At 34.0% G+C, this 24,453-nt stretch overlaps 2 protein-coding genes across 4 annotated transcripts; one reads left to right on the forward strand and one right to left on the reverse strand.

Annotated features, from left to right (window-relative positions):
- Positions 1 to 886: 886 nt before the first annotated feature.
- LOC112513614 (general transcription and DNA repair factor IIH subunit TFB4) lies at positions 887 to 10,831 on the forward strand. 2 transcript variants are annotated; one of them, XM_025119932.1, is made up of 12 exons: positions 887 to 1,036; positions 3,449 to 3,520; positions 3,643 to 3,737; positions 4,329 to 4,575; positions 4,666 to 4,712; positions 5,462 to 5,499; positions 5,570 to 5,615; positions 7,954 to 8,007; positions 8,095 to 8,163; positions 8,919 to 8,995; positions 9,068 to 9,163; positions 10,578 to 10,831. In XM_025119932.1, the coding sequence occupies exons 2-12, from the start codon at positions 3,490 to 3,492 to the stop codon at positions 10,645 to 10,647; spliced, it is 870 nt and encodes a 289-aa protein (XP_024975700.1). In that variant the 5' UTR covers positions 887 to 1,036; positions 3,449 to 3,489; the 3' UTR covers positions 10,648 to 10,831. The 2 variants fall into 2 exon arrangements, with proteins under 2 accessions (XP_024975700.1, XP_024975701.1); XM_025119933.1 differs by having other exon boundaries at positions 896 to 1,036; positions 3,462 to 3,520.
- A 4,852-nt stretch (positions 10,832 to 15,683) lies between these two features.
- LOC112511975 lies at positions 15,684 to 17,412 on the reverse strand. Of its 2 annotated transcripts, XM_025117737.1 has the most exons (3): positions 17,108 to 17,412; positions 16,807 to 16,929; positions 15,684 to 15,740 (listed from the first exon to the last, which is right to left on the reverse strand). In XM_025117737.1, exons 1-3 carry the CDS (start codon positions 17,283 to 17,285, stop codon positions 15,697 to 15,699), a joined length of 345 nt encoding a protein of 114 aa, XP_024973505.1. In that variant the 5' UTR covers positions 17,286 to 17,412; the 3' UTR covers positions 15,684 to 15,696. The 2 variants fall into 2 exon arrangements, with proteins under 2 accessions (XP_024973505.1, XP_024973504.1); XM_025117736.1 differs by lacking the exon at positions 15,684 to 15,740 and having other exon boundaries at positions 16,707 to 16,929.
- Positions 17,413 to 24,453: the final 7,041 nt, after the last annotated feature.

The following is a 24,453-nucleotide window of genomic DNA, read 5'->3' on the forward strand; positions in this document are numbered from 1 at the left end:
AAATTTGTTAGTGTGTTTGATTTGTATTCATTATTTATAAATAATTCATTAAAAAATTATAAAAATAATTAAATTACCTTTTTATTAATTTATTATTACAAAACAAACGTTTTTTCAACTTATTTTAAAATATTATTACAAATAAATTTTACGAAATCCTTTGATATATCAACCACATCTGTGTGTGGAGGTGTTCATCCAAACCGTCAACCGTACAAACCGTCCACATTACACCGTACCAACATGGTTTAGAACTCTTGCGGTATGGCTTGCGGTTTTGAGTTATCAAACCGCACCGCATATTTTGTACATTTTTTAATTTCATTTATATATATAACACACACATATATATATAGAGAGAGAGAGAATAAATTATTAATGATGTGATATTTTCTAGACTTTGTGTTTTGGACTGTCATTTTGATCCAATATGACAATTGGCAATATTAATGAATTAACTGGACACATCACGGCTCACTTGTGCAATTTAGTTTGAAGTTTACTTTTTTATGCAATATGTATTTGGTAATCGGGTGTACCGAAACTCTTTATTTTTTTGGACCAAGTTCACTTTATCATTGATTTTATAATGTATCTTTAAACTTACAATTATTGGATTGTAGGCATAAAGTACAACAAGTACAAAAAGTATAAACCACATTGTACCGCAAAAGTTTGAGGTTTATGCAGTGCAGTTTACATATACAGTACGGTTTACGGTTTGGCCCCAAAGTGCACCGCGAATACAGTACCATCACATTATTTGGACAATTAACCCAAAAAAGTTAGGGGGTTTCTGCGTCTCAAATTAAAATTAGGGGGACCAAAGTGGGATTCATGTGAAAGTGAAAGGAACTAAAAACACAATTTCAATTTCCTAAACCCCAGAGACCTCTGGCAGTCTTCCTGGCAACAGAGTGCGATTCTTGCGATTAACCTCCGTGGTCTGATTCGAGTACGGAATACGTGAACAGAAGCAAGCGGCAACAACATTTTATTCGAGCCATTTTTGGGTCTTCCTTCTAAAGTAAACGAGGTATGTAGGATGCAAATTTGTTCTTGTGTGAAATCCCTGAAATTTTTACATGTATGCTACCTGTTTGATGAAATTTGCCAATGAAATTAGTCTGATGTACCACTCCCTCTTAATAAGAAAGTACAAGTTCGAAACTATGAGTCCCACCTAGTGTAAAATGATAAAATGTCTTCAAGTTTACGACTCACAGTGGCATATGCTTTTGATAATTAATCATAGCTTTAGCCTTCATTCAAGAACAGTTATAAAGTACCCGTTTTTTTTTCCCGAATATGTGATTGTGTAGGTTATAGATTATTTAAGTTTTCATCTATTAAATAAGGGTAGCAGGAATGCTTATAGTAGGTTTTTGGCAAGCAGCCTGATGTGCGGAGATGGTTAAGCTGCAACACTGTAATGTGCTAAGATGCACAGGGAGTTACATACACACAGAAACATTACTATCATGAAATTATGAAATCACTGGGTAATGCAAAAAAAATTCCATCAATTGACCAACATAAGGTTTTGGCTTATGTTTAGCACTCCAATAAAACTACTAAAAGGTATGAGTATGACATTCCATTTTTCCCTTGTTTGCGTTTATAAAACTGCTGTTAAGTCTTATGGGATGGCCAAAAAGATGCTGGCATGCAATTTCGTCTTCACAAATGCTCAAGCATATTTCACATCGTTACCATGCATAGGCTAGACAGGATGCAATGCAACTTGCAGTTATAGGTAATAGGGAAGCAAATACACATTTGTACGGCCTCTGTTAATTTCCCTGATAGATTAACCTTAAACCACCACCTGATTTATGATAAACTTCTACTTGCACCCACATTTCTTGAAAATCCCTTACAAGTCCCTTGCTGTTATGAAATACGATACAACAGTATGTGGCTCAATTGGCATGTTCCGGGATTCGAGATTGTACTAGGTTTTGTCGTTTTGATATTCGGTTTTTTGAGTTGAAGGTAGAAAATCTTATTCATGCTCCAAATTTGTAACATAATTCCAAGTTAGTACACAAAATATAGTTGATTAGTCAAAGAATCTGAACTGAAAGTAAAATGAAGATTACTAATTTTGGCCATCAACGCATCATCACTATCACAGTGGTGGACTTGCTGTCAAGTTCAAAGAAACCCAAAATAGGGCAGATTCATAGTATGATCGTCAATAAAATTAGTAGGTGAACACGTATTGTCATGTTGGATGCTGACTTTATTGCTTAATTTGTTGAAATTGAATTGGATTGCAAGAGTTCTGAAACCGGGTCCAATTTGGATCAAAGATGGGTGAAGGCGATGACCTTGGACATTTTCACGAAAGCTTTAAATGGGGTTCAGGTTGGTTATATTTGTAACGAGTTTGGCATGCTTAATGTCTATTCTCCAACTTGAGGTGGATTAGCTAACAATAGATAACTAGGGTTTTACTTTCTAGTTAGATTATTGATTATATGTAGTTTCCTAAGATAGTACTCTGATTGGGTATATATCCATGTACATATCTTTCCTTGGAAATACACAAAAATTAGTTTTCCTGTTTTCACAAACCCAATCTAAATGTTCTAATCCTCGAAGAGAAACAAGTATGACGCCAGGGTGTTGATACAACAATTTACTTGTTCTAAAAGCACCTTGTATCGTTGCCAATAAACACACTCAAGTTACAGAGAGTACGATTTGTATCCTAATCAAAGAAACAACCACCACACCAAGTCAAATTTAGTTCTGGCTGAATTTGTAAAAGTGTAAGGATAAGTCTTTGGTGTGGTGGTCCAAAGTGACATGAAATGTTTTAAGATTGTTTAGTGATAAAGAGAGATCAAACATCAATCTGTGGCCACCTTTCAAGAAAATATTTATATTTTTGTCATTTGATTTGTGTTTGTAGATAGCTTTTATAAAGAAGGTAGCTTTTAATTTCTTTTTCACATATGAAGCATGTGTACCATTAGTTAGCTTATGCAGGTACAACTCGAGAAATTAGTTCATCAAATTTTAAGACTAGCTAAGAGTAATCTAGTTGTCATAATGTCATTGTTGAACTTCAAGACTTGTCTTTTCTAAAGTATATAATATTTATATATGGCAAAACTCACAAGCACTCCTCACCTTTGGTGAGGCTTGAACCCTTGAACTCCAAGGAGGTTGGGATCTACAGGTGACCCGAGTACCGCTGGGCCAAATGACCATTTGGTTTGTCTTCTCTTTTTATGAGTACTATGTGCCTTAATGTTTAGATGTTGCTAAAAATAATAACGACAGGTTCAACATGTGAGCCACCTTAATATTATTTTGGTAAATGCTTTTAATCACCCCCCAAAAAAAAGAGCAACCAGAAAAAAGAACTAGACTTGAGAAAAAAACCTTTAGAGCATCTGAGGGACTGACTTTGTAATTCTCCTTAATTAATTTTTAGTTGGGTCAACCAGGAAATCACTACTGAAGCACACACCAAGTATGACCCCTGTTTCATCTAAGCAGTATGCAGGTAAATTTGTCCATCTATATTCATGTTTGTACTGTAAATTCACTTTATCATCTTCATTCGTCAATTCACTTTGTTTAATTTTTTACTTGATCTGGTTTGATTAATTTTCAACTTAATCACAGATGATGTAAGCCTGCTAATGGTGTTAATCGACACGAATCCATTGTTCTGGAGCTCAACCACTACTTCTTTCTCATTCTCCAAGTTCCTATCTCAAGTGAACCCTAATGATAATGTTTATTTGTATACACCGGCAATGTATGGATTCTTTTTGCATAAGGCTACTTCCTATGTCCACAAAATAACCGTAATCCCTCCATTCGTCAAAAGAGTGCACTTTAGCACTTCCCCAACTGAAAATTGACGCCATCTTTTCTAATGCTCTGTACATCCTGTAATGCAGTAATCTGATTTCCTTTCAATCTAAATGGTTCTTGTCAGTTTTGAAGTAAAAAACAACTGATTTGACACTATAAAGTCAAACATGGATTGTTATTTTTCGGGACGGAGGTAGTTTTTGACATTGAGGCTTAGTTAGCTTCCATCTTTCAAGCTGACAAGTCTTATTTTGGGCAAAAATTAGCTACCAAGTTATATCAGTTATGAATTATGATAACATTGGTATTCAATTTGCAAATTCAAGTCAATTATGCATTTGAATGTATGCTGAAATAGGATAAAAATGCAACAATGCATTATATTTTTTTGGAACATTGTGCATCGCAGCCTATGTGAAAATATCCATACCTGATGTCATCGCTATCTGTGTTGAGTATTGAAAATGTTCTAAAAAATTAGTTTGATGTAGGTCCTATCATTCTTGAATTCGATTCTTCTACTAAATCAACTGAATCAAGTAGTGGTGATAGCTACGGGGTTCAATTCATGTGATTACATTTACGATTCTTCGTTGGGGCACACCAACCAGAGAGCTGAGACATTGTTGCAGAAGTTGGAGGAGTTTGTGATTAAGGATGAGGCGCTTAATAAGGAAGACTCGGTTGATGGGATTGGATCTTCCTTGCTTTCGGGATCTCTTTCAATGGCACTCTGTTGTATCCTTTTGATAACTTGAACCATTTTGTCTCTTGTGTTTTTATGTTTTAGCATGTGAAGAGATTGTTTGAAATAACAATGATGATTAGACATACAGCGAGTGTTCCGTTCTGGATCGCTTCATCCGCAACCTCGGGTAATTGTTGTGCATTCATCAAAGCTCAGAGCTTTTACCTAAATTGTTTATGATATTTTACTTTTTTTCTTTTATTGGCTTAATAGTTGTTTATGATATAGAAGATAATCATTCCACATTGGTTAGAGGAAGAGAATTATTATTAAATAATGAGGATCCCTCTTTAAGATTAGAAAGCATCTCCAAAACAAGTATCTGAATGACTTTGATTGGTTTAACAGTTCTTTTTTCTTAGTTTTTTGGGTGTTTCTTGTGGACTTCCTCAATTTTACTTGGTCTAAGGTGCATATCCATCATGTTCACAGAATTTTGTATTGTCAAATTTTTTTATTGCCACTTTGGATAAAGGTTTACCTTACCACAAGTCCTATTTACTTTGCATTTATGAAAAGAAGGAAATGTTTTTCGTCATGTTCTTGTTTTCTCACTAATATGAGACGTGTTAGGTGTCATATTGTCAAGTCATGGTACAAAGAGTCCAAAGTCTTAACAGGTGATATACATGTCAAATGGTAGGTTAGGGCGATCTGGTGGGTTAGAGGCAAGAGTTTTTCAATCTACGAGCATTCATATTACGACTCCCTGCATGTCTCTATATATTCTCACTTCTGAACTGCTGACTTCTAAATGTGTTCAGTTTTAAAAGGTTGACTGCTTTTGAATAAATGTCGTGTATCAGACACTTCTTTAACATGTGATTATATTGTTGTTGATCTTACTATAACGGACATCTCTTATTATAATGGCAGATTTTGTGTTTGCATGGATCACAAGATGGACCTGGACAGTATGTCCTCTGACGTTCTCTTTTTCCCTTTCTCTAGTTCTGTTACTCAGAAAGATATTATGTTTCGCAGATATGTTGCCATCATGAATTCAATTTTCTCTGCTCAGAGATCAATGGTATGCCAATTGTGTAATTTAGTTATAGTTTCCTTTATTTTGCAACCATTATGTTGCTATAGATTGCTTGGACATTGAAGGCAAAGCTAGGTCAGCTATTTACCCAAACTACTTGGAAAGCCAAAAGAGAAATATGCCCATAACAAGATTCTAAATCTCCTTCACATGAGAAAAGGTTGAATTTTAACACTACCCAACAGCAGTCTGTGATTCCATAGCAACAGCCTTGTTATGCCTGCCATTGAAGTATACAACCTACTACATAATCACTAATAGAATTGTGGCAACATCAGGTCTTCTTAATCTTATCTAGTGATAAACTTGGAAATAAAAGTATGCTGTAAACCCTCTCTCAACATAATGGAAGAAGTCTTTTAAACGAAAAGGGTTTGTACACTGTAGCAAACCATCAGAAGATTCATATGAAGAAGCTTTAGAATCTGTCGTTCTGTGATCTTTCCTGTGGATGTTTGATCATATGTTCATTTAAGAACGAACTTCCATGAATTGTTTGAGTACACTGCTGCTAAATTCTTACTACTGTTGCTTCATCAACTGAAAATGGTTGATTTTACATATCTTTGTGTTCTTAAAAAAAATTGGTACAAAAAATATAATTAGTAGTAAAGGTAAAATTAAGATTGTACTGCACTCCCATACCAAAGATAACAAACCAAACATCAGTTTTGGGAATGATATCCTAATCAATGCATAAACCAAACATCAATTTTAACTAATCATACCCATTCCTGATCGAGCCTACTATCAAACTCATACCCATAGTGATTCCTGACAGCAAACTAAATGCACCTTGATGTTTTTGCACTTCTAGCAATTGTGTGCTTTGCTGTTGCATGTAATTGCCACTTGTAACCAGTAAGTTACAAGATTAATTAAAGGCATACTGGTTCTGTTTTCTTTTTTGTCAGAATTAGGGTCTGTTTACTTAGTTGACTGCTGGTAAGACTGTCAGTCAAGCATAATATGTTCTTTCTGATTCAATAGTTCTTCCATTCTGTGAAGTAAATGGTGCTGCAAACCTCAAGTAGCAATAGTTGTTCCAACAGCATTGTATTGGAGAGCATGAAATCATTCTTATTTTTCTTATAAAAGCCTAATTGAACCACGCAGGCACTCACCCTATACCCCGATCCAGAAGGGTTTTACCACCACTTGACTTGACCCAAGCACCCAACCCCAAGGTGATGAACATAGTAGGTTACGACATCAACTAGAAGTTACAATTTCAACTCATATGCTTGGATGTCGTCAACTAAGAAACGACTTGCTTGTTTGGCATGTCTTGCTCAAGTATACTTTTTTTACCATGATATACGTAGTGCACCTGAAAATAGGGTTGTTTATTGGATATGAACCGGACCAACACCAAAAGTCCAAAATAATGGAACCGAAGACCAAACTGACTTAAACTGGTTTGGTTGCAGACAGAACCAGTCCAGTCCCGAATCTAACGATGAATCTAATACAAATTTGGGCCCTTTTAATATGAAAAATATAAACCTAAACTGGCATTGTTTCAAGATAAAAATAAATGATTCAGTTCCAGTTCCGTGTTGAATTGAGAACTGGTTTAATTATTTTTTCTAGCCGAACTGAATATTGCCGGTTCCATTTTAGTTCGTTTCTTCGTTTTTGTCGGTCTAGACCAGTACCCCCACCTGAAATCATGTGTTAGATTTATGATTTCCACTCATATTAGATTATTAGCATAACTGGCATGAGCTACATCCCAGATCAAAACCCTAGAAACTATCTTGAGCATCTTTCACTTTTTTTCTTCTGTTTGTTTACATTTAGTGTAGTTTGGACCTGTGACCATGGATCAGCATCTAAATCGAATGGGAATTCCATATTTTTATTTCTAGTACATCATAATATATGGAATTGCTATCCGTGAGTTGATAAATTCAATTCCACTTGGTACCATCCCAGTGGAATACCAACACAACAATATTTCTCTACGATCAGGGGTTCAGATGCACTCCTCTTCTAGCAGGGAAACAGCTGTGGGTGTTACACCCTTTCCAGAGCCCACAATTATTGAAGCCTCATGTACTGGTCCCCTTTTCATTACTCGATCATCTGCTTCTGTTTTCATGTATTTTCCCATCTTAATTGCAATTTTTGCGTGAATGACTCGAATTGTCTCAAAGTACATTCCTATCAGTTGAATTTCAGAACTCATGTTTAATGCTAAAAGATTCAGAATTTTGCATTTGGCGAATATGTTTGAGGATGGTTATTCTTTTCTATGGTGTGGCTATCAACTTCAGTAATGTGTCTGAACTAGATATTGTCGATGTTCTTCCTTCTATAGGTACCTATAGATTCTTGTGTTATTGGTTCACAACATTCTGCTTTCCTACAACAGGTACCCCATATGTACATTCATATTTCAACTTGAAAGTGTTTTTTTATTGGTATAACTGATTGTTTATGATTCATATACGAGTGCCAGGCTTCTTATATAACTGGAGGTGTATATCTTAAGCCGCAACAGCTGGATGCAATGTTCCAGTACCTAACAGTACGTAATGATCCAGTACTAGATTTGCATGCTCAAATGTCAGGGTGGCATACTTTGCTATTGTTTTTCTTTTGTTTGAATTTGCAAGTATTGTGGTCCACTTTCTTGGACATTTTCCGTCTTAAAGAAGAAACTCTGAATAGCGTTAGTTATTCAAGAAAAGGTCAGGTTGGGCCTGCTAAGTTTTCATGAAACAAACTACTGCTTTAGTTGGTTAAATAATGTATATGACTTGTTATTAGGAAAATAAGGCCATGTTTGGCAACCATAAGCTGCTTTTTTTTCAAGCTTATGGAAAAATCCACGCTTGGTTAGCCATGAGATAGCTTTCTGAAAAGCTACTTCAAGTAGCCTTTTAATAAGCTAGCTTTTTGAAAAGCTACTTCAAGTAGCCTTTCAATAAACTCCAGGGAGATTATTTCCAATTAATTTTTCAGCACTTCATTTTACATTGTTATATAGCTTATAAGTTGGTTTTTGCGAAACACGACTAGATTATCAGTGAGTTTGCCAAGTGTAGTCTAAATGTATGCAAGTGATGTGAACCAACTTTGTTGCCCGCATTAGTGACAGTTATAAGCTTAATTTCATCATAAGCGAAGCCAAATGCTTCGATCATGACCTTGGAGCCTCCACCATTCTGATTGTCACATCAGAAAAGAAAAGATTACAATAAAAAATCATCCAGGATGCCTTATCTATCCTCATAAGAATATCACTGTATGCTCATGAAATGTTGTTTTCTTTCCATGCAGACGGTATTTGCAACAGACTTGCATTCTCGCAGTTTCTTACAACTCCCTAAGCCTGTTGGTGTAGATTTTCGTGCTTCGTAAGTTGCTTGTTACATGAAGTTTTAGTCTCGTCAGACTTGTTCTCTAAACTCGTACTTTGAATTATGCAGGTGTTTTTGTCACAAAAACACAATTGACATGGGCTACATTTGCTCTGTCTGTCTGTCTATTTTCTGTAAGCATCACAAGAAATGTTCAACTTGTGGGTGAGTATTTTCATTCTCATTTATATTCGTTATTAACCCCTTGCCACAATAATTAAGTGTACATCTGGGGCACGATGGGCATGTGAAAAGGGTCGTATATGGTTTGTTGACATGATCTGATTAAGAAAAAGATCCCGGTAGCATGGGTTTGGGTTTCTTAGAAAGCTTTCAGTTTTGATTGTATTTACTCAGGATGAATATTGTAGGAGGTGTTAGTGAATAGTGGAAAAATAACTTTTTTAGTTATATTTATTTTACAAATAAAAGTACTACAGGGTCCAGACCGATAAATTCATAGGCCAAAAGGATGGCTTGGAGATGTTCTTTTCCCTTCATATTCTTACAATATGATATGATTCTGAGTCCAATTTGCATTTGAGTAATAAGAGAGACAATAATCACTACCATTTTACGAAAACACGAGAACTTATTGTCAATCACATGTGATACTAAATCAGAGACTCAACCAACCTCTGGCACGAGCTAGGTCGCCCGCACACTACCAAGTTCCCTCACGTGTATTATCACATGTAACATGGATGTTCTTGCGTTTTCTTAAAATGAAAGTGTTCTCGTTTGAACCTCCACCATATATATATATATATATATATATATATATATATATATATATATATATATGAATAATTAAACGAGAACTAGAAAAAGGTACCAAAGGGCCTTTGGCCTAGCGGTATGTGAGCCATTGACCTCCTAGTAGGTTAAGGATTCAAACCTCACCAAGAGTGAGGAGGATGTGTGAGTTTATTTGTTCTATTTACCGTATATAAATATTATATACTTTCACAACAAAAAAAAACTAGAGAAAGATTGAGAACCGTTAGAACCAAATATCATGTTTTGTTTCACATCTTGAAACAATAAATGTGGAAATACAGTGTTGTTTACTATGCTATTATTTCTAATGTCACAACACTGTATTTTCACATGCATTATTTCACAATATGAAACAACATCATAAAACAACTTTTTATCGGTGGCTCTCATGGTTGTTATGGTATTCAACCTCTTTTTTGGGTCTCATTTGATTATTTGGTGTCTAGTCTAAGGGGCCATTTACCTAAATGCTTACCCGGTAAGCGCTTACCATTAGGAGTCAGCATTATACTTTATTTTACCGGGTAAGATTGTAGTACATCAAAACGTATCTTATGCAACAATTTACTTGGTAAGCGCTTACCCGGACAAAAGTCGTCACCCTCACTTACCGGGTAAAACTCTTCATCCTTATCATCGCTCTTACCGGGTAAGATTCTTACCCCTTGTCATGTTCATCCGGTGAGGAAAATTTCCCAATAAGTACTTACCGGATAAGCTTTTAGTAAACGGCCCCCAAGTGTTTGTTCATTTGTGGCTGCTGTATGTTCTAATTCATGGTTTTTACATCGGATTGCAGATCCGCATTTGGTCAGCCCCAAATAAATGTCTCGGAGTCGAATCAGAAGAGAAAAGCTCCTGATAATTGAATGATATTATTGTATGGTTTGATTTTTATGATATGATGCAGAAATGTAGCAAAGCTTGTGATTGTATTTGCTTTTGTTGAAAATTTGCAATTTCTAAGAACATACATGTGTTTTGGAACCATTCAAAGCAGAGCATACAAACATCTTAAATTGTTGGAGAGATGAAGGGATTTGTTTTTTGGCTTGTTATATGGTTACTATGTGTTAATCATTGTTTCTTCCAAGTGTGTGACTGGAATATTACATCTATTTTAAAGTAGAGATTTTAAGGTAACGTTTGTTTTTCTAAAAGATATTGAAGTTTGAAGTCTTAATTCACTTCTGATTAATAAGAGATGGTGTTGAAGTCTGAAATCTGAATCTATAAGTCTGCTTGTTTTTGTAAATTGATAAACGTATGAAGTCTGAATCAATAGTTTGTTTTTGTAAAATCAGGTGCAAATATTTTGTAAAATTCTCTTGATTTTCATAAAATTTTCATTGCTGAAATTCATCTCAAGAATTGCTTAACAGATGGAAACAGTAAGAATCTTTTAAATTCCTTTTAGACTTTCGATACTATCGGGAATGCTACCGGTGAGTTTGTTTGTGAAAAGATCGATACTTTTGATAGAAGATATATTGTCGATAGAAGTTCTTGTTTCACATTAATTTTCGAAGTTAAGCTGTACGTACAAAAATTATATATATATATAACACATGCATACATCATACATATATATATATATATATATATATACACACATACAGAGAGAGATCTAGAGAGAGAAGGTGGGGCGTGCATTTCACATGAGTGATGAAAGAACGGTGGTGTCCTTGGTGGAGAAAGAGCAATAGCCAAAACGAATCAAAGAAAAAGGAAAACAGAGGAATTAAGATATTAATTTACCTTTTATTTATTCAGATCATATTAAGTGATAAGAGGCTTTGAAAATAATAAAAAAACAAACAGTCTAAATTACAAAACGTTTAAACAAATCAGACATAAATGGTAATTAAGAGCTGAAAATCAAAAAACAAACAATTCCTAAATATTTAGGAGCCTGAACAAATATGATAAAATAGAAAAGAAAAAAAAGAGAGAGATGTATATATCTCTTTCTCTTCCAAGGCAAATTCCTGAACTTTTCATACCTCCTGTGGTAAACAACAAATTAACACCAGAACAATTCATTTATATTTTCATTTTTAACCCTTACATAATTTCATTTTTAGCCCTTATAATTTTTATAAGTTGTTACTTTTAACATTTTTTTCATATTTCTCTATTATACCTTTACTTTTCTAGTTTCTATTTTATACCCTAAGTATATTAATTAATATAATAATGTATTAACTAAAGTACATATTTTTAATAATCTAAACTTTGTTATATTTTTAAGGTTAAAACAAATTAAAAACAACCATTATGATTAATATTTTGATTAATCATATTTTATAAAATTTAAAATGTTATTAGACATAATATAAGATTACTGATATCATCAATCATTTTAGTCAGATAAAAGATGTTATTATAAATAAAATAACATTTGTGATATTAACGATCATTTAAATCAACATATTCACGAATACTATTATAATCTCGATGTTTTTTATACACGTTTAGTCGATATTGATACGGAGTAGTCCATGTAGTTGCCTCGATAAATCTCTTATGTCTCCAATGTGGTGTAATTGTGGTCACTAGGAAATCTCCTGTTAATACACTCATACCGTCATATGTAATGGTTACCATTAATGTATTTGAATGTAACAACCATGTGTTGAGAGGATGATGGTGGATATATCCACAATGTTAAGTACGTTGAAATTGCATTCATATTAAGAGCGTGTAGTACCATGTTGTACCTTGAAGCAACTAGAATGCCTATTTCAGACATACTCCTTCAGTATTGAAGTGGTGCAACCACACCCTTCTGAAAGAAATTCAATGATTCGTAAACATATATGTACTGGTGGCCAAACATACACGAGTAAAATTCCTTATAGTTGACTAATTCAAGCATCAACTCATTGCGAATAGTGTCCCGATCTTCTCCATCTCCACCCAAACAAACAAATATAGTCTAAAATCCACAATTTCCGTCACCTGTTACATCTTGTATCTGCATGATGTACAAGTGAAATATCATCGGAATTGATCAATATATGGATGTGAGGTGGTGAATTGTTGCTGATAATAAGAATTATGCCTCGTTAGCTCTTGGTGCCCCATAATTTCATAAACATATTTTTTTCTAATGGTGTAATTTATAAATAAAAAAAATGTATTTTAACGTATTTTAGTTAATATATGATTATAGAGTCAAGTCCAAGGGAAAACCTCAAAAAAATGAAAAACTGAGGAACACCGTGATAACAGTTCATCTGGACCGTATACACATGTGCATACAAGTAATTTTAAGCAATTTGCTCAGTATGCACAAGTGCATAGCATGCACACGTGCATAAAACCAAAAACAACTTCAATTACTTATATGCACATGTGTGTACGGTCCAAATGAATGCTTACCAGAGTGTTCTTCAGTTTTTCATTAACCTCCTACTATGATTTTATATATTAATATGATAAACATCTAAAACAAAAATTAAAAGTAAAGGTATATAACACAAATTATATAAATAATTATAAGGGTATAAATTGTAAGTATTAAAAATAATGTGTAGTGTATATGAGACATAATTATATGATTAAACCCAAAAATATTCAACATCAGACTCATTACCAAGGTATTGATGAGACGATTATAATGATGTAATATGTTAAAAAAAGAAACGTATTTTTAACGTATTTTAGGTGATATAAGATTATGCATCTTAACATGATAATGTGTACAATGAAAAATGAAAAAAGTAAAGAATATAAAATAAGCCATATAAATAATTATAAAGATAGAAAGTATAATTCTAAAATTTACAACGATTATGTTTAATGCATTGTGAGAGGGAGTAACGGGTAGGAGGGGGTATGTTTAGCAACCCCTTATTTTAATTGTTTTCACTAAGGACGTTAAATATGTTATATTTTTTTATAAATGTTTTTAGGCGTGTATTGTAGTGATGAATTTATAAAATATTTTAATAATATAATTAATGTTGTAATTGCTAAAATTGAATAACTGTTGGAGATGGATAACTCTTTTAAAGATTTTAATTTTAGATACTCCATCGTAGAAAAAATATAGCTTGGTTATTAGAGACGATCTACTGTAAATTTAATTAAAACCGCTCCTTTCTTTTTTAGGTTAGAGAACATGTATTCAGACATCACGACTAGAGGTGTTCAAAAATCTGTTGGACTGTTCAAACTAGTCAAATCAAGACAAATTAGACGTTTTTAATCAGTCTTGACTGAACTGACCGTCGAAAATACACATATTAATTATATTTAACTTTCATGTTGTATCATCAACTTTTATAGCCCAACTAAAAATAGGTTTGTTCAAGACATTATGTTTTTAGTTGGTCGTGTTTTCTAAATTAGCAAAATTTCAAAGTTCGTCAAAAAATTAAACGGATTACAAATCATCCTTCAACTTACTCAATATTTGTCCAAAAATTTAAACATTGTTGGTGGATTTAATTTACATTTTACAACTTGCTCAATGTTTTTTTTAATATTAGAGATGGATGTATTTTATAATTCCATATAATATTTTTTTTAATAGTGTTACATTGGTATTAATTTCATTTTGAATATAAATATTATGTTTGTCAGACAAAACCGTCTTTTTATGGTCTCGGCCGCTTGCAGCTAAACCATTCGGTTTTAAAATTGTACTAAACCGCCATTGTGGTTTGGGCCCGACCATAAAGACCCTTGATCACAACTTTACTTTCAAGTGGTATTTACCTAATTAGATTGATCGGTTATTTAAAACAGAGGAATTGCAAACGAAACTAGTAGTGTCGGCCAACTATTTTTTTTTCTTAATTATTTATGTTTTTAAGACAAATTATATTAGTTTTAGGATCATAATTCTTTAAAGAAGGCTAATATCCTTACAACAAAAAAAAACTCAAAAGTCACTACCCTTTTATTGGCAATTCTATAGAATTTGAATGACTTTATACTCTTATAACAAGAACCAGAAGCTTTAAAATGTGATTAACAACATTAATTATGAGACAATTAATTATTATTTCGATAACAGAAATTTACAAGTATATATTAAGAAATTTATTGCCGTCTTTAGACAGATCATAATTAAGAAATGTTTGTTATAAATATTTAATCATGTTACAACATTAATTAAATCTTACTTTTTACCGTAATGAAACGATCATGTTTTTAAATTTATCATAAAACCATTCACATCTATATATAAGCAATCATAACTATTATATTATATTATATATATATATATATATAATTTATCATAAAAAATTGTAGTAACATTTTAGGAAAAAGGACATCACATCAAAATATAAAATTTATTATAAAAACAAATTAGGTTTTACATTTATAATCCAAAAAACAAGTCAACATTCTATAGTTTTTGTCGTTATGAAATCGATCTTATATTAGTTGTTATAAACTAACATTTAACCGTTATAATCTTCTGCAATGCTTCCAAAATAATTATTTGCAGTTTTCATCTCGTCATTGTAGCAGTCATAAAAATCATCAGACAAACAATTTATATCGTAGTTTTTGACCTTTTCTTTTAGATCGACAGCTTGTTTCTTTTTCTCATCTTCCTTTCCCGTTTTGGATACCGTGGGTGGAAAAGAGGACAAAACCAACCTTTTTAATGGTTAAGGAAAAAAAGAACAATTTTTGTTCCCACGAGCACCTTCAAAACATCGACAGCACCAGGAAGATCATCCGTGGTTATGAAGAAACGAAAAACATCTTAAAATAGTTGAAACAAAATTAATAAAACTGAAAAACATTTATCGAATGATGTTCGGTGTTGAATGGCGGATTAGGTCGCTCTCTTTAAGACGTTTGTGGCACTGCCAAAATTCGTAGAATCAACCACGTCGTCCCCGTAATAAAACAACCCTCTTGTCCACTCGAGAAAACCAAAATATATTTGCATCCTATTTGCCTTGTTGTTTTAACATGTTAGAATCGAGAATCTTACCTGGTAAGAGGCATAACAAGGACCGAAAATATTAATAGATAAGAGGCATAACAAGGACCGAGAGTATTACTTAATAAGAGGCATAGTAAGGACCAGAAGTATTACCCGATAAGAGACATGACAAGGATTGAGAATATTACCTGGTGAGTGAGGAAAAAGACTCTTGCACCTTACCAACAACGCATTTTGATAGCCAAAAATGTTACACGATAAGGTAAGTGCGAGTGATGTTTCTTGCAGATACGTACTTAACCGGTAAGGGTTTGGTAAATAGTCTCTAAGTTTCTTATCAAGATAAGTAATGATGCTTACATTTTCATCTATAAATGGAGGTCCAATTTATTCTTTTGAAGATACCTTTGATTTGAATAAAATATTATTTCATATGTATTTGTTTTACGGTATGAAATTTTTTAGTATGTATTTTTTGTTTCACAAAGAGAACCAAAAGAAACGATTCACTTGTATTTCTTTCCCAATATGTAGACATACCGTAAATCATATTATTACAGTATTTGATAGAAAAAACATTTTGAGATCATTTCTCACGTACTTGTAACATTTTTGTGATTCTCGTTTCATTACCATCATCTATTAACAAAGTGGTTCTTACACTTTTCACAAAAAATCGATTTATACACCATCCGAGTTTTCTCTCTCTCTCTCTCTCTCTCTCTCTCTCTCTATATATATATATATACACATATATGTATAGTATTATTACATTCATATGAATCAATCGCATATAACGATTTTTGAATACTTGTATCTATAAGATGCAGGTACTTATAAGAAATAAGGTGGTATACAAATAGCAAATCCTTTCCAAATATCTAGTAGTGGTTGTACGTTTGATGATCAGAAATATGGAGCCTTGTGCGAGTAAACTACAAACACCATTAATGCATCACCAAAAAGAACTGGAAATTTTGATAACTGCGCCATTAATTCTAAAAACATGCACCAAAATTGAAGAAATGTTTGCAAAAATTACAGCAAAAATCCACATTATGTGCTGATTAATGATTAGAAGAGCAAAGAAAGGATTTCAAGGTTTGAATCTTACAGAGACAAGCTTCAGCCTTCTGAATTGCAGAATTAATCCCTCCTCCTTGCCGTTGCCGCCTTCTTCTTTTGGTGCATCCTTCATCCTTTTCCCCTTCCTTCTCTCTCTTCCTGCTTGATGATTCTGTTATCATCAATCAAATGTACTAATAATTAACGAAACCTAATTATTCTTCCACAATAACTCATTCAAACGTATAAAGATGTTGAGCGATAAGCATCGAAGATTCTCGAATGATTCGTTGTTCGAAACGTTAAATAGATTTCGATTAACAGATTCAAAAGTGTAAATCAGAGAGAACCTTGAGTTAGAATCGACATATGAAGCCGCTGCTGCTGTTGTTTCCGTTCGAATGAATGTTGTTCTTCATCTTCATCGAGAAGATGTATGAACTCCTTAAGCTGGAGCTTTAGATGCTGAAATCGCGTCGGATGTTGAGCTTCGAGAATCTTCAGTTCTTGCTTAGCCAGCTCCTTCATCTTCTAGCTAGAGGTGATCATAGGTGAAGCAGATGTGAGTGAATGGTTTTAAGCATTTTAAAGATGTAAGGTTAATGGCGGACACAGTTTCAGAGGAGACGTGACCCTCACAGCCGTTGCTACTCCATTCTCGAAAAAGCTTTTTGTTGCACATCCCCATATTTATTTCCTTCTTTTTTGTTTTCTTTTCAAAATAAAATATTCAAGAGTTCCAAAAAGTGTTTCCAAATATTCTTCAAGTAATTATAGTTTTCTTAAAATAAATGCCAATTATGTATAATGTATTACTGGTTGTATACATGTGTAATGCGATGTAAATGGGCATATCAATTACGATAAAAATTTGTATTTGAAATTGTCGGGCCTACACTATTGATTGTTTCATATTCAATTGATTTGAGAACTAAAACAACTCAATAATCTATTTGATGTTGAAATTTAACAACTGATTGATTATAATTTAGTTATGCATGAGATGTCGAATTATAGAACAATCTATTGATCTCAATAGAAAGCAGAAACGTGACTTATCTTAAGAGTGATCAAGATTGCACAAGTCTAATAACTTCCACTTATTATATAACACAACATACTAATAATTTGTATTTCTCAAATTTATAATTTTATGAAAAATGGGACATCTTCCAACGCAATAGGGTAGGATATAAAGGTTCTATGAGGATATATTCAATTTTTAAATATCATTTTTTTGCAGGATATAAAGGTTCTATCAGGATATATTCAATTATATGCAATTTCTCATTCAGAAAGTCTAAAATTTATGTTTAAACAAAATAGAAATTAGAATCATGTTTTTATCGCATACAATTATCATTTAAAACTTCTTGAGACACCACATTTGATATGTAGACTCCTTCCTAGTTAAACTTTTTGGTAGATTTCATTAATTCCTTCGTATTAGCACGTGATAGCCCTCTAGACAATGTCATGTAAAGTTGATCGTGCGAGAATACCGATTCCGGTAGATAAACACCTACCACCAGAATTGTCTGTCCTTGAGCTTTTTGATTGTCATAGCAAAACAAAGTCGAACGGGAAATTGTTTTCTCTTTAATATAAAGGGAAACATATCATCTTCAGAAGGACATAGAAGAATTCTTGGTAAAAATACCCTCATACCAGCATGCTGTCCAACAACTATTTTTGCATCGATAACATTCTATTGAAAACCTCTACATATCAAACCGGTGTCGTTACATAATCCATTTGAGGGGTCGATATTTCGCAATAGTATTATTGGGTATCCAATTTTAAGCCAGAGGTAATGAGAGGGCAAACCGCTAACAGTTAGTGAGTTTAAAAATTCCATCGGATATAAGTTATTCTTGTCATCTTCTGCTTCATCAAAACTATAGTAATTTTTTTTCTCTCCGCAAAATCTTTCAATCAACTGATCATTAATCTCGTTAGCATGCTCATTTTTTGTTGTTAGTATCGCCCTCAAAATGATATAATCTGAAACAGTCTTGCAGGTTTGAAGAGAAGGAAAGATTGCATCAATCAAAGCATCCTTCAATTCATTTTTATTGGTGTAAGGAATGGCCATGTCATCAGGTATGAGAATAAAGTTTCCGTCTATTGATTCTTCATCTCTATCGTCGACACGTAACAGAAAGTCCGAAAACCATGGATCAGTAAGTGCTCTCATATTGAGAGTTAACCGCAACTTTTTAATTGAAGACCAAATAGGTGACATCTGTAGGCTTGAGTCTACGATCTATGCTCGAGTGTCATGTCTTATTACTAGCAAAACCTGTCTAAAATCACCTTCCATAATCATTATTTTCCCACCAAATGGGAGTCTCACCCCAGTGATGTCTTGCATTGTTCTACCGTGTGTCTCTACTGCCTGCCTCTTTGCCATTGATGCTTCATCCCAAATGATTATTTTTGCAACTCGAAGTAGTTAAGCAGTTCCACTTTGTTTTTTTATATTACACACCAAATTATTACTAAGAGTAAGGGGAATCTTGAATCGAGAATGAGCTATTCTCCCCCTGGCATGTTATTAGTGGCAACACCGGATGAAGTGGTTGTAAGAGCAATAAGTCCACGGGAACGAACATTAGCTAGCAAAGCTCTATACAAAAATGTTTTTCCAGTTCCACCTGGTCCATCTACAAAAAACTCACCTGGGACAATCAATATCTACATGCTTCATGATCTCATCAAATGCATGTTTCTGGTCGGAATTAGAGAGTTCCGGGCATGTAGGTCTTCGTCTTGTACAATTATGGAGTACTCTTCTTGTACCTCACATAATCCTCGTGATTCTAAATTGACAGCTGCATTTAAACTTGGAAGATCAAAATCATCGAGGTTTTTACCCATAGATTGTAAAAAGACTGTGATGTCTGTAAGAACCATATTTCAGACTCCCTCAATATTTTCATAGTCTCGTATATAATCTTCAGAGAGTGAATCATAATTTTCATCCCATAACTTGCGAACATCTCCCGACTCACAATAAATCAAGATCGTCGCGAATAATCGTCTAAGAGCATTGGGAAACTGAAATAAGGAGGCATCGGCAAGACAATGCGATAAATTATCGTCGGTCTCTATTAAACCTCTCTCAAGAGCTATTTTTCAAAATGTCGGATGTATTATGTCATTAACCGTGTAAAGATCTTCAAAGCACGTAGGCCCACTAATACGAGACAGAAGTAGGCGTAAATAATATCATTCTCTTTCGGCAGGATTAGCATGAACCAGTCGTCCTCTCATTGATCCTTGTTTTAGAAGATTCCATTTACGTGAACTGGCATTCCATGTGTAATGTTTTAGAAAATCTTTGTATAAATATTGTTTCGCAATCATATATGTTCTATTCCTCTCAAAAAATGTGGTCACATTGAGCTCTTATCCCTCTCTCTATCAACGATATCTGTCATTATATCATTCTCTCTGAACCTAACCAACTGCTTATTCGAAAGATGGACCTGCAAAGCCATCACACAAGGGTGGATTTGAGAAAGTGGAAAGCTAAAAATCCTCCAAACCGCCTCAGGTGGCGAAACATATCGTGCATCTTGAAATCTCTTTATCTCGTTGATAATGACCTCTTCTCTATTAAGATCGACATGAATAACTTGTTTGTCATGACCCTTGTAAACATACTTGAACACATATTTCACAAATATTATACTTGAGAAAACCTCAACATTGATGTGATTGTTGAACATCATTAGCAACTTTGGATTATATGAGACCACCCATCTATTATCAAGGATATTGCCCCGGACGTTCACCTTTATTCCATTGTTTCTCCTCCGACACATCAGATATGAGTTATCTGTATGCAGCGTCTTGTCGTTGAATTGTTCAGCATATCTAAAACGATATTTTCTCGGCTCACCTTCCATACAAGGGCTAGACGGTCGTGCATTTCAGGATACTTTATCGGGTCCGGGATTTCAGCACAAACTATCTTGTCGTAATGGTCTGGGTTTGTAATCTTGTGTTCCGGTTTCATTATCATGAGGATATGTGCATGTGGCAAACCATGTTTTTGAAACTCAATAACATAAACATATGCCCCAACCTCGCCGATGATGTGCTTCTTGAAGAGTTGATTTTTAAGATCCTCTAATTTGGCACGAAAAACTCTTATAACAAGGTCCGGCCCATCTTGCGCGGTTTGACCTGACAATAACTCTTTAAGGATTTCAGGCCACTACGGATTACATATCATGGTAAGAAATATATCGAGCTTCCCGTCATCTTGAACTAAAGCCATATCATCCATAAATCTTCTTCGCAAATCACGTGGGCCTCCGATAAAACTTGCAGGAAGCACAATCCGTTGTCCAACTCTACTTGGTTGAACCTCACCGGCATTGACACAATCCATAACACCTTGGTATAAGTCTGATCTTATCTTCGTTTGATTCCTTTCAATAAAAGATAAACGTGTAGTCTCTATCTTGATGTACATATTTACCACGAACTGTTGAAATAATCGTTCGCCTAATAGATGACGTTATTACTCAACCGAATCTGGAACTTGTAACAATAATACTCTCACATTGTTATAATTTTCCTACCCCTTCCTGAGCTAACCTCTGCATAGTATCGATTTTGAATAGTATAGATTAATAAATGAGTGAATAAAGTAATAAATATATGTGACAATGTTCATACCTTCATGATCTTCATCGAAGTTTTCGTTGTCATTAACAATTTCATCGATGCACGCTCCATGTCTGGGTATTCTAGCATGCCATTCAGACTCACCGTTGGGAAAAAACAAAGGATAACACAAAAGATCATAGCAACCATAGTGATGTTCAATTTTTTTACTGTAGTCAGACCTCCCATACACAACAATACTTCTCTTGTATGCAGTGATGTTGTCATTGCCTTCCACCCAAATACCAGCAACCTGTAGAATGGTAGAATTTGCTTCAGTACCATGCATATGATACATTTTATTGTAAATAAGATAAAATAAATACTTGTATTTCAACCTCAGATGTGGTCGTTCGGTTGTACACCATCTGGTCAAGTTCCACAAAAGCATTCAAAGTGACTCTATAATTGTCAAGTGGTCCTACTTGGCAAGACTTCGAAATGTTCTCAAGTATGAGTTTATAGAAAGAACACGAGTCAATATTTCAATGACGTTTCTATCAAGATTTGGCCACTATAGTCTACGCAAAAGCTCAGATTCGACATCATAAAAATAAAGTTAGAAGTACCGAGGTTGTCTATCCTAGGAACTGACTGATCGATTCTATGATATATTCCTCCTTGAGCACGAAACGTATTCCAGATGTCATATTGCTCACTGTACTATCCAAGGTTACCCCCATTGACGTGAAGGAAAAGTTTGTGTTGTATGCACGAATATTGTGCCTAAACATTTTTCCTAACTCTGATTGCGTTGTAAATAAATTGTATAGTTCTTTTGGAATGGGTGAGTATGCCAACTTTGTCTTCCCACTCATGCAACAAAAAGAACGGAATTCAACAATTTCCCTCGAATTATCGACAATTTCACAAATTTTGACCTCCAAAACAGAAATTTCATCAAGTTTATATTGGGAAATTTCACTGAATTCAACCAAAAATTCCAATTATTTCTTCTTACTGATGCTCAGTTATAATATTACATTCTTCTGTAAGGAACTATAGGCAAACAAAGGGAAAGATCAGAACATAAAACAGAAAGGAAAACATGAAGAAGAATACGTAAATGCTTACTTGGAAGGGAATCGTAGATACTCGACAACAGTAGCGTAGAGTGGGATTTGGGCCCAACGTGTATTTTGTTCGGATCTGGAAGCAAAAACAGAAACACAAACTTAAAGGAAGCAAAAACAGAAACACAAACCAATATAACTTTGTATCTGTCCATTTGCCACTTTCCGCTTAAGTAATTAAAAATCAAATTAAAACAGCTGAGAACTGTTTCCTGCTACTAATGCCAAATAGAGTGGCTAAAATTGAAAAAGACAATGAAAAAAATAAAGTATGAATCATGATTGAGAGTTTAAGTTTTAGACACCAAAAATGCGTTATATTACACAAATACACCTCTAGTATTATTAAATTTAAACAGATTGATATCAAGATTAATATGATGCGAGGTAATTGGAGGCGAAAGTGACATCGACTCCGACCGAGATGTATGTCGTTACTTGATATTAAGGTAGGGTGGCTGCGTTACATCTAGGTGACATCGATCACCTAGATGGTTAGCTGGAAATACTAATTGGTAATGCAATATTCTTGAAGTTCATTTTTTTTATTTTGGCTGCATTACATATGTGTTTATGTACCATTTAGAAGTAGATTTATATCATTTTCTAATTTGCAGCAACATTTTAGTCATCATGTAACCTTCTGTCTACAGATTCACTATTACATATAATGTTCTGTTTGTATAACATGCTCTTAAATTATTTTTCATGGACTCTGTTTGGTAAAATCAGTTGACTTTCATGTGCAAAAATCAGTTGACCCTGTTTGCAAAAAACCTTCCACTATACAAGATGAAAGTCAATTGATTTTTGCTAACAGTCCATGAAAAAAAAATTATATCATGTGTATGCTGAGAACATTATATGTATGAGTGAGTCTAGAGTGGGGACTGCTTCTTTGAGTCTTTTTAGTCCCAAAATATTATCACTTTGTGTCTTGTGGTTGTAGATAATTTGGTGGTGGGCATATCTGCTACATTATAACCGAGCATAAAAATGAATGGAGTCATATGGAATTTTTAGATACGTCTATTATCTTTATCCTTTTTAAAAAAGCATATCAACCCCTATATGCTTACTTGGAAAAAGATGCAAGATGAATGAAGTTCAAATGATGTCAAGAATTTAAAAAAGACGCATGATGAATGAAGTTCAAATGATGTTTCATAGAACTAACCATTCCAATTTCTGACCTTGTTCACATGTGAAGATTAATGGTGTGAGATTGAAAGGAAAGTACCTTCTTTGTGATGCTGTGAAACCTGAATCCGTACCAACAGTTGAGTTTAAAACTGGCAAAAACTTAGAAATCAAATGAACATGTGTTGTAGAAAGTCTTCATATATTGTAAATTCATTCACATCATCAAGTAATAAGAGTTATGAGAACTTGTTTCCTTCTACCAATGCCAAATAGAGTGGCTAAAGGAAATAATCAAAACAGTAGCAATGTACAGCTACAGCTTCATTACTATCACGTTATTGGATAATAGAAGAAACACAATCAAATAAGCACACAATTACAGTGTACCATATCAATTGTGTGATTGTAGAATAATATATTCATAGGAAAGGGGTTGGTGCTTACAATCTTGAGGCAAAAGACAATGGACAATCCCCCCCTGTGACAGACATAAGTAGCAGTGTATATGCCAAAATGGAATAACAGTAGCAGTGCATATTGTTGATCCTCTCTCTCAGTGATTTGATGATAATCCCTTTTTCCTTTCGATGTATTTCTGTATCTGTAATTTCAGTTCCARCGATCAWTACACTGAGCATGTTCAGTGATCGCTGAAGAACTTGTTTTGAAATTCACTCAGARACAACGATACTTCAAGAAAATAACACTCACACCAAAGATCCTTCAGCAAACGTCGAAGACTGAAACTGAAGATTAGAGACTGGCGCGTACGTGATCTGAAGCGGTATTCAGTGATTACA

This window comes from Cynara cardunculus, assembly GCF_001531365.2.
Source record: "Cynara cardunculus var. scolymus isolate 2C chromosome LG 5, CcrdV1, whole genome shotgun sequence".
NCBI lineage: Eukaryota > Viridiplantae > Streptophyta > Magnoliopsida > Asterales > Asteraceae > Cynara > Cynara cardunculus.